At 40.4% G+C, this 10687-nt stretch overlaps 1 protein-coding gene across 1 annotated transcript in view; it reads left to right on the forward strand.

Annotated features, from left to right (window-relative positions):
- The window catches only part of LOC103618309 (alcohol dehydrogenase class-3), a 9924-nt gene extending 711 nt beyond the window's left edge, over nt 1–9213 (forward strand). Inside the window, exons 2-10 of the mRNA XM_017738080.1 lie at nt 25–192; nt 2458–2559; nt 3471–3612; nt 4228–4315; nt 5119–5338; nt 5848–6108; nt 6814–6949; nt 7803–7941; nt 8910–9213. Of these exons, the coding sequence (XP_017593569.1) occupies nt 25–192; nt 2458–2559; nt 3471–3612; nt 4228–4315; nt 5119–5338; nt 5848–6108; nt 6814–6949; nt 7803–7941; nt 8910–8934 (1281 nt within the window). The 3' untranslated portion in view covers nt 8935–9213. The remainder of the gene's footprint in view (nt 1–24; nt 193–2457; nt 2560–3470; nt 3613–4227; nt 4316–5118; nt 5339–5847; nt 6109–6813; nt 6950–7802; nt 7942–8909) is intronic.
- Nucleotides 9214–10687: the final 1474 nt, after the last annotated feature.

The raw sequence follows: 10687 nt of genomic DNA on the forward strand, positions 1-10687 counted from the left end.
GTCGTGGGGGGCTCCCGCTGTGAGTATTTGCGGGACTGGGAAAGAAAATACACGCGTTTGCTCCCCGCCGTGTGTTGTACTCGACCCCCGTGCGCGTTCTGTGGGCTGCGCTCCGGCCACTCCTGGGTCGCGGCCGTGGAGGAACAAGCAGAAGACCTTGAGCTTGCGTGGCTTCCTGTGGGCTTCGGCCAGGTGCGACCGAATCGGCGTGAAGGAAGGGGTGAAAAAGGGGCCTTCCTGCCTGCTCAGAAAGCCATTGCCTGGCACGTTTGCTGCATTAGTTTAAGAACAGCGCTATAGTCCAGACCTTCTGCCAATATTGCTCTGAATTCTGCACAGGCGGTCAGTGCCCGGGGCCCCAGAGAGCTCGGTGGGCGCTTGGCCGGACGCTGAAGGCTGCTCCAGGCTGGCACTGGGTTTGGAACAGCTTCTGTCACTGCCCAGAGCTCAGTTTCATCCCGACTGAGATAGCTGATCATGTACATAGCCACAAGGAACCCAAGAGATGTGCTCCTGTGCTAGTATCGTAACAGAGGAAATGAAGAACTGCTGGAAGTTGGTGTTTTGGGTTTTTTTCCAGTTGTTGGCTTCAAGGTTTTCAGCAATGCAACAGCACAAAGCTTTGAATAATTAGAAGGCAGAAGAAGATGGGGCTTTCCTTATGCCCACTCTGCTTAGTCCAGGAGCCTTTGTGGCTGTGTGAACTGAATCAGAAATTACTATTTCAAAATGTGCTTTCAGATGTGTACTGTTAGTTTTAGATAATCAGAATTTATACTGTAAGGAGATATTTTTTCTCCTCTCTGTCTTTAAATTTGTGTTTAACTAAGTTTGTGGAAATCACATTTCAGGAATGCGCAATCTCCTGTGCAAGAACAAGTGATGACCTGATGAGGGGACAGATTGAAAACCAGTAAATTATTTACTGAGTGATGGCTCCTCTTGCACTTTGTGCTTTGAATTTAGATTTTCTGGCAAAATCTTTGGTAGATTTAGAGATTACGACCAATGGCTCACACGGTGATTCCACAGTTAGTTACTATGGCACATTCCATGCATTTTTGTAATATTTACCCTGGTATTAAAAAGCAGGGCAAGGAGATTTCATAGTTCTAGTTTGGGGCGTTTCTGTCTAATTTAGATCCCTGCTGGCTGTTGGAACAGGTACCTGTTTTCTGTTACAAAGCTTTTAGGGTCTGTAGTATTTATTTTCCCGAGTTTAAGCCAAGGTAAGCATCTGAAGATTTGCTATTACAGGTACCATGAAGATTTTAACTGGCTCTGGCAAAGTCTGATACTGTTTACAACAGAAATACTACAGAAAGGCATAAATTAGCCATTCTTTTCTCCTGATCACAGGTGATGAATCAGACTTGGCAAGCTCAACAGGTGGTCTTGGCACTGCTTTTTCTTCCAGAAAGTGAAATTTCTAAAAGGCTGGGTGACTGTATGTCTGGTCTTGGAAATTTGCATTAATCCTCTTTCAAGCATTCCATGGGAACACCACAGCTATTTTGAACACACAGAATGTCATTTTCTTCTACTGGTTTATATTTCTGATAGCAATGGCTTAGACCTTGTCATCTTCGTAAAGCCAACCTCTAAGGGTAATCCAGATGCTTATCCTTTCAGTAGCTGAAGCTGCTCTAGGTTGTATGGCTATAATGCCTGCTGATTTTTTAAGTCAGTTGTGCATATGTACCTGTTAATAGGGTTTACAGATCCAGAAATCCTCCTCTTTCATCCAGGCTCTGCACTGTTTAGATTGAAAAGCTTCCTGGGATGTTTAGGTGTGGATGCAGAGCAGGATGTGTCATGGTGTTGAGAGCAGTGAATGAAGACTTGTTAACAGTGATCCCTGAGGCCACTGCAGAGGTGTCAGTGCTTAGGAACTCGCTGCCAGGAGCCTTAAAGCAAAGTTCCTCTTGTCCCTCTGCAGCATTGGAGGGCTCTGCATGTGAGCTGCACACATGCATTTCCTTGCCAGAATCCTACTCGGAAACCATCCTGATAAGGAACAGGAAATTCACTCTTGATGTGGGTCTCCACAGTTTCCTTTCTGAACTTGCCAACTTTAAACACTATGCTTAATGAACATATCTGAAATGAATGGCAATCTCTGGTTTTAAACTCCCATTTTTATTATGCAACCTTTCCATTCATGTTGCTCACTTCGCTGCATCGTGTCTCCTAAGCACTCCCAGGCTTATTATATTTTTTGCTCAGTAAGAGAATGACATCCAAATTTGAGATCTTGGCTTACTCATTATTGTTTAGCTTCCTGAAAGCAAATGTGGGGCAATTAAACCTTTGTGTTGAAATTATGGATTTCAGATCTGGGATTCTTTCCAAAAGCCAGTAGTGCTTCTTTTATTTTCTCACTTGGCTGAACAAGAATTATTGAGTGAACCATACAACAGATGTCCTCTTTTTGTTGTTGTTGGTTTTGTCTTTTAGGTTATTAAATGCAAGGCTGCTGTTGCCTGGGAGGCAGGTAAACCTCTCTCTATTGAGGAGGTGGAGGTTGCTCCACCAAAAGCTCATGAAGTTCGTATCAAGGTAATTACATAAATTCTTATCTATATGTTTTCTATTTTGGGAGACTGAATATTAAAGATGAACGGTTTGTTTGCCAACAGAAGAAATGTTGAATAGATATCATTAGTTCATTAGTACCTCAGCTGGCTTTACAGAAAATAAAATTACAGTATTTAGATCTTCTGTTTATGAAAAACACTTTTAGTTTCTACTAGTCTCACTTCATAGTCTGGTCTGAGGATAATGGCTAAACTTGGGGATTAATTCCAGTTGTTACAGACCAAGTTCCCACAAAATGTCTGAACTGAGAACATGTTTATCATGTTTGAAGGAAAGCAATTTGTCATTTGTGGCAGCTGTGTAACATGCTGGATTTTACATCAGTCAGGTCATAAGTTACTGCTTGCTGAGCTGGGATTGGTCTCAGATTCCCTATATCCAAGTTTCTGATTTCATCAGGACTTCAGTAGCCTGTATCTGCCAAAAAGCATACATTGATGTGAAACGTTTTTCTGTAGAAAGGATTTCTGCATGGTGCTGAAGACCTAAACTGGATTTATGCAGTACTGACAGTTCTGCATGGTCTCTCTGGTAATTTTACCTCTGTGTCTTAACTTACTTCAAATCTGACATGCTAACCTACTTTGAGATGACTTGGAGCACCAATTTCTAGCTATAGGAAACAACATGACATCTTTTACCCCTTTCAGTGTCACATTTTGGTTGACAGAAATTATAAAATGTACTATCATGACTTTGCTTTTTCAAAGTACAAGTGCCTTGCCAGGAGTTGAAAGTATATTGCCCATATCCCAAATGCTGCCAGAACTTTGACCTGGCAATTGTTCTGAATTTCTGACCAAAGGGAATTATTTACATCTGTGCTACTATTCTGTTCTTTAGGGTGTCTCAGATTATGTATTTCTTCACAGATAGTTGCCACTGCTGTCTGTCACACTGATGCCTATACTCTGAGTGGTGCTGATCCTGAAGGATGTTTCCCTGTGATCTTGGGACACGAAGGAGCAGGAATTGTAGAGAGTGTTGGGGAAGGAGTAACAAAAGTAAAGAAGGGTAAGAAAATACCTTACAAGTTTTCTGCCTTCCTTGACAGTGTTACTTTATTTGAAGACCCGCTGTCAAATTGGGCCACTGAAATGCAATATTGTAGGAGTTAATACAATGTTTTATTTTGGGGTGTATGCCTGTGTAGATTTCTATGGCCTGTGAGACACAACACTGATCTATTCAATGAGCTCTTGATTTAAAACTTGAAAGAGCCCAGAATACCAATTTTTTTACTTTAAATTGGATCAATGTGTAGTTAGAAGAGGGTTGGGGATTATATTTTTTTTCAAATTATAGTTTTTGTCTGTTAGTTTAATTAAAAGGCTTAAAGTGTTTAATCATGTTGTTCACTGTTGATTTGGGGTGGTTTTGTTCTATAGTAACATTGCTACTTGTTCTGGAACGATGAATTTTGGATGGGCTGTCTGCTCAGCCAGGATTAAAGTGGTTTATCTAGCACTCTATAATACCACTGTGTACCATACAGAGCTTTTAGTATGCAAAGGTTTTAAGTGAACACAAGCTCAAATAAAAACAATGACAATCAAGTAACTTAATTTTTTTTTTTCAGAATGCCTTGCTTGACTCAATGACTAGACACAGAATGTTTTTTTTTCTTAGGGGACACTGTTATCCCTCTATACATCCCCCAGTGTGGAGAGTGCAAGTTCTGTAAGAATCCTAAAACAAACCTGTGCCAGAAGATAAGGTCTGTTGGACTTTTTTTTTTTTTGACACACTCTACAGCATTTGTTCAATGTATACCTGCTGTAGTTATCAAAAGTAATTGACAGAAGTTTTATTTGAAGAATAAATCTGTTGATGCATCATTTAATGACTTCGAAAGTATGTGTTTCAGGAGTCAGTTATGCAATTTTTTTTCCATTCTTCCTTAAAATTTCTTTCCTTCCCTTAAATAGAACTTTTTCTCTCTTTTCATATATGTTAAGGTGCAGACTGCTACCTTGTGTCCACAGGTTTGAAAACATAAATGCTCTTACTCTGTATTTAATCCATACTTAAGGGAAGCACTTCAGAGAATTTAGCTCTTGGGAGCAAACACCAAAGCTTTCAAGTGGTACAGACGGCTCCTTTCTTCCTTAATACCTGCTTCCCACATAAATTTGCAGCTCTTATTCTGGAAAAAAGTCTCCCAAACTCAAAAAAAAAAAGCCCCAGTGATATAACTGACAGGTGCTATTCAAGGGGAAGGCACTGAAGGAGGCCAAGACAGTGGTGGTGTACTGTGGCACAAGCACTTAGCATTGGTAGCTAACAAAGACAACATGTTAATATCAACTCCATTTCTTTCAGTGCTTCCATGAAGTAATTAACAGCATGAAGTTTTAGGAGTTTAGCATCTCATTTCTGTGAACTCCTGCGTTTATTGAAATGGTCCAAATATAAAGGTGCAATTATGCAACTGCCTCTCAGTGCTGCTTAGTGAATTCTGTCTAGTGAGACTATTTGCTGCTTAAGACTCTGACTGCACTTTCCTGTCTTTGCCTCAAGAATTACTCAAGGGAAAGGAGTCATGCCTGATGGTACCAGCAGATTCACCTGCAAGGGAAAGCAGATTTACCACTTCATGGGGACCAGCACCTTCTCTGAGTACACTGTGGTGGCTGATATCTCCGTAGCCAAGATAGACGCTGCAGCGCCTCTGGACAAAGTGTGCCTGCTGGGCTGTGGCATCTCCACGGGCTATGGGGCTGCTGTCAACACTGCTAAGGTAAAGGCTGTGCTTGTGGTACACACAGCTTAGGGACCACAGCAGGACTGTAAACGTGATGTACCAAATCTGTATTTCTTCTTCCTCTTCAACTGATGAAGTTTAGCTAAGAATTTCTTAACTTCCCCATAAGAAGCAGATCAGGTCACAAGAACCTGTTGCCCTCTGGAAGAAATTCAGGTGGACTATTCTGCATCCCTTTTGATACCAGCTATATATAAATTACTTTCCCAGTTCATTTGCTGCAAGTCATTCTGATAATCTGAAGCTCAGGGTGACACAGGTGGTAGGTGAGTGGGCATGAGTCTTCAGGCAAAAGAAAAAGCTTAGTACCTAAAGAGCTTTTTGGATTAAATTTATATATAGTTTCCTTTATCTATAAAATCTTATAGCCATATATATTTGCTTCCATTTTTTCCTTTATTACAGACTCCTTAACCTACATTTCCTCCTCATGTGGAAAAGGATGAATTTTTGTCTGCTGCTCATGACTCCATTCTTACTCCTAGGTGGAGCCTGGCTCGACGTGTGCTGTGTTTGGTTTGGGAGGAGTTGGGCTGGCAGTTATCATGGGCTGCAAAATAGCAGGAGCATCCCGGATCATTGGCATTGACATTAACAAGGATAAGTATGCCAAAGCCAAAGAATTTGGAGCTACTGAGTGCATCAGCCCCCAAGACTCCAAGAAGTCCATCCAGGAGGTGCTGGTTGAGATGACTGATGGTGGTGTGGACTACTCTTTTGAGTGCATTGGGAATGTGGGAGTCATGGTGAGTGCTTGACCAACAGGAGCATATACAGGGAGGACCAGCTCAGCTAAATAGCAAGAGCAGCTGCTTTCTTAACACAGAACATGCTAGACTCATTTTTTCATAGTAATGATAACTGCTATGACTAAAAAAGACAATTTACACTCAATCCTAATTATGTAATGAAAGCAGCTGCTACTTCTTGGGTTGAAAATGGCACTTTAAAATGTTTTTTCCTTAACTGGACTTTTTTGAGATCCTGAGTTTCTTTATGGTGACAGTTGAAAAATTAACAAAACTCACATAAAATATATTGTGCAGTGAACAGTAAACTCTCAGGGATCAGTCAGTATTTCCCTAATTTCTCACGGTGAATTTCACCTTTGGAAATGCAGACGTATTGCTGAATGTAAGGCTAGGTTTTCAGGAATTACAGTAGCATTCCTAACTGTCAGTAGTATGGTATGTGATTACAGTTTATCCCAACTCTCAGTGGGAGTTCAGAGTGACTTCTTTGAAAGCTAGATAGGATATAAAAAGTGCAAAGCGAACCTTTAACGCATAAAGAATCTGAACCAATGGAAAATATAATGTAATTTTCAGTGTATTTACTGTTCCTTAAATGCTGATGTGGTGACTCATTAATTGGGGAAAGGAAGTGCTACCTGTCCAGGCAGCATAAACCTTAGCAATAACCACTCTGCTTTGTCCTGTCTGTCCATGAAGAGGGCTGCCTTGGAAGCCTGCCACAAAGGCTGGGGAGTCAGTGTGATAGTTGGAGTAGCTGCTGCTGGCCAGGAGATCTCCACACGGCCATTCCAGCTGGTAACTGGGCGGACATGGAAAGGAACTGCGTTTGGAGGTAACTCTCTCTTGGTATGGGGATAAAAATAATTTACTGTGGGCTAAAGCTGGGAAGAACACACCACCTCAGTTTTGCTTGTGCAAGAAATGTACTATTGACAGACGATCCATAAATGCTGTGTTGACTTTTAAGATAAAGACTTTTAAAATCTGTTATTCCTACGGACAGGGTACAGATTAACACATGGGTACGATATCTAACATATTTTGAAGAGAGAATATATCTATATGCTATTCAGTACTAAAGGGAGACTGCTTTATCACCAAGTGAAGGTTTGGTTCAGTTTGATCCAGTGAAAGGACCTATTCTTTGGGGAGATTCGAACTCACATCAGTGTGTTTGTGTTGCTTAACCACTCAAGAAAAATTGTGGGGCCAACATGATAATGTGCTGTAAAGACCTTTAAAATAAAAAGGTAACAAGTGCTTGATACACGTTTTCTGCTGTCAACTCAAAAACACATTGAGTTCTTTTTTTCGGGAATTCAGTAATTGCTGAAGTTGATGGAAGTATTCAGACTTTTGAGTTATTACACTGCTCTTTGTCCAAGCAAGACAAAACTTACGGGGTTGGGTTATAAAGATACATAGGGGGCCTGATAGAGATGTCTTGTGTATACTTTCCTAGGTGAGGGCTGCTACTATGTTGAATGCTGGAACAGCTAGTGAAAGATTTGTGCTTTGGATAATATTAGTGTGCTTTTGCCAGACCTCTGTGGGAGGGACAAATATGTCACTTGCTTCTGTTCCTTTTCGTATTGATCATACAAGTGCCTGTGTAAGGGTTCTATTTTTAATTTTCTGAGATGGGTGGAAAAGGGAAAAAACAAGGCCTATTTTCTTTCTTTCAGGCTGGAAGAGTGTAGACAATGTACCCAAACTGGTGACTGAATACATGTCCAAAAAGATCAAGGTTGATGAATTTGTGACTCATACGCTGCCTTTTGACAAAATTAATGAGGCTTTTGAGCTGATGCATTCAGGAAAAAGGTAATGTTCACAATATTGAAAGGTAAAGAAGACATTTCTTGATCAGACACTGTCAAAGTACAGGTTCCCTGCCCACTGTCATGTTTTAAACAGGGAAGCTAAAGGGTGACGTATACCACATGCATTGATTCTGATACAAACACACTTCTCTGAGCTTCCAGGCATGTGCCAAAACACAAGCACACAGTAAAAAGCAAGCAACAGTGTACAAGACAAATACACACAGATGTAAAGCTGATAAAGGGGACAGGACAGTCTCAGGCATTCACCATTGCTAGAACATTCTTCCTTATAAAAAGGAATGTAAAGACACTGAAGATTACATATTCGGTAATATTTAGGTTCCTCTGCAGATACACAATTAGTTATGAGCATTATCTCCAGAAACCACCATGGGCTTTGTATTTGATCTCAGTCTACATCTATCTCTTGTATATAACTTTGGAGGAAGTACTAACTTTATCTGCTTTAGCTCATATGTATTCTGTTTTGGATTAATCAGTTGGCTGTTACTGCATTTGTTACAATTGGAAACACTGCATTTATGCAAATTTCATCCAGCAGTTATCCCCTGTCCCAATTAGAAACTTGGGTATCATTTCAGTGCTTTATTCATACATGAGCATGTCCTAGGAAACTAATACTGAAAGCTACCTAACATTTTCCAAACAGACAAAAGGGGAAATGCCTGTTAATATTACTGCTCCTGATCAATCTTGGCTAGCTACTGAAAACTGACACCTAATTCAAAAAAGTGTCCATTTGGAGTTTATTTTACTGGAGGAGAGACGAAAAAACCCCAAAGATAACAAGCATTATCCTGGACTTTTAGTAAATATTATAGGCATAAGCATGACGTCATTCTTACAAAAGAAAGAAGTTAAAATATGTCTCAGCAATGAAAGGGAGGGGAGAGAGAGTGAGAAAATTGACTTCTTGGTAATTTTTATTTTCTTCTTTATTTTAAGCATTCGAACTGTCCTAAAATTTTAGAGCCAAGTGTGGACCTTCTAACTGGCCAGCAACATGGTAACTGCCTTTTTGTAATGGAATTTTTGATAGAAGATAGAATCAAGCAACTGAAAACTCACTGGGACTAGGAAGACCATGTATTTTAGGGTGAGCATTCTGGGTATTAAATAATAAAAAACTGTTTACCACTAAATAGCATAACAGAATTAGTCCTGATTATGGAACTTGTTTCTATAATCATTCTTCAAATTCAGTAGTGGCAAACTCAATCTGGTTAATAAAAGCTTATTTCTAAACCCATTCTTGGAATTACTGAGCATTAAGAGTGATTGCTATCTTACTTGTTCTGCTCTAGTGATTTTACAGTGTGTATGTGACAGAGTGTTCAGCAGAGTCTACAGCAAATGATGTGGGATTCACTGCAGAAGGCACAGCTAAGCACAGGGCTGAGAAGCAGCATCCATTTGCTGCAACTGTGCTGAGAAAGTAGCCAGAACTTGTCAAGTTTCTGAGGCTATTCTAGGACTACAGTGGATTGCAGCATCCAGCTCAACACTGAAGCCAACTATAGAGCAGATACTTCAGTGTTCAGAGGGATCCATGTTCGGGGTGGTCCGTGTTCTGCCTTATTTCCCATTTGTCTCATTGACAAGGCCTCTTGTAAAGATCATGGCATAGACTCCTCTTGTCACTTGCTCTAGTAGAGTCTTCCAAGGCTTCAGTAGGACAGCTTTCCCATTTCCTTAAACTTACTGGAAAATGAAGCAAGACTTTGCCGCCAACACTGCAAAAACAAACAGCGTGGGATTGTTACCTCTACATGATCATGCCATTGAAGCAGGCACTATTACTGTTACAGCAAGTCTGCTCTTGAGGGGTGTAGGGGAACAGGAAAGAGCATTGTCTGATGATGGCTTCAGGATTTTCTGAGATTTTTTTTGTTGGAGGGGGAGGGGTTAAGTCTCAATTTTGGAGTTGCAGGTTTTCTTAACTCTAGGTGAAGTGATCTGACTGGAAAGAATTCTTTTTGTATTGAAACCTGTAACCAGTGCCTCACATCCAGAAAAACACAGAGAAAGAGCAGAAATCAGACTGCAAAGCAGAGGCAGAAAGACTAGCCAGTTAAAAGAAAAGTTAGATACATAAAAACTCAGTGTTTTTCAGTCAACCAAGGACACTGATGAAGTGAGAAGTTTCATGTTTTAAAGAATCCTGGTCAAAACAACTGTTACGGAGAACACAGAATGCAAACAGTAATCTTATTAGAAGAAATTCCCTCTCACCACTAAAAATTACCCCAAGCCACTGCTATACAACTGGGACAATTGCATCTTTTCCATCTGTCATTAAAAAGATGCCTAGAGCATTCTGAAAATAGTTGGGGTACTGCATTTTTAACTTTGTTTCAGACAGTAAAGAACAAATATGAATGTTATAAGAATTCAATTTTGAGCATCAGGAGGAACTAAAAACTGAATTTGTACAAAGAAAGTGAGCCCTTTAGCCCAGCAGTGAAGTGATTCTCAGTAGCTTGTAGCTCGAGGAAGGCTGGCTGAACATCAGAAAATTCAGTAGAAAACTTGCTGCTAAGCTGTTCCACTGAGAGTACGCCATAATTACAAAATGGTATCAATACAATACTAACTAACCTGGCAAACCACCCCCCAGCTGGATGTAACAGATTTAAAATACACTGGAACAGCTGCTCCTCTATGCTGCACAGACTGGCTGAAGACCACACAATCATGTCTGCATTACATGATTAATTCAGAGA

The sequence above is a fragment of the Corvus brachyrhynchos genome, unplaced genomic scaffold (genome assembly GCF_000691975.1).
Source record: "Corvus brachyrhynchos isolate BGI_N302 unplaced genomic scaffold, ASM69197v1 scaffold856, whole genome shotgun sequence".
Classification (NCBI taxonomy): domain Eukaryota; kingdom Metazoa; phylum Chordata; class Aves; order Passeriformes; family Corvidae; genus Corvus; species Corvus brachyrhynchos.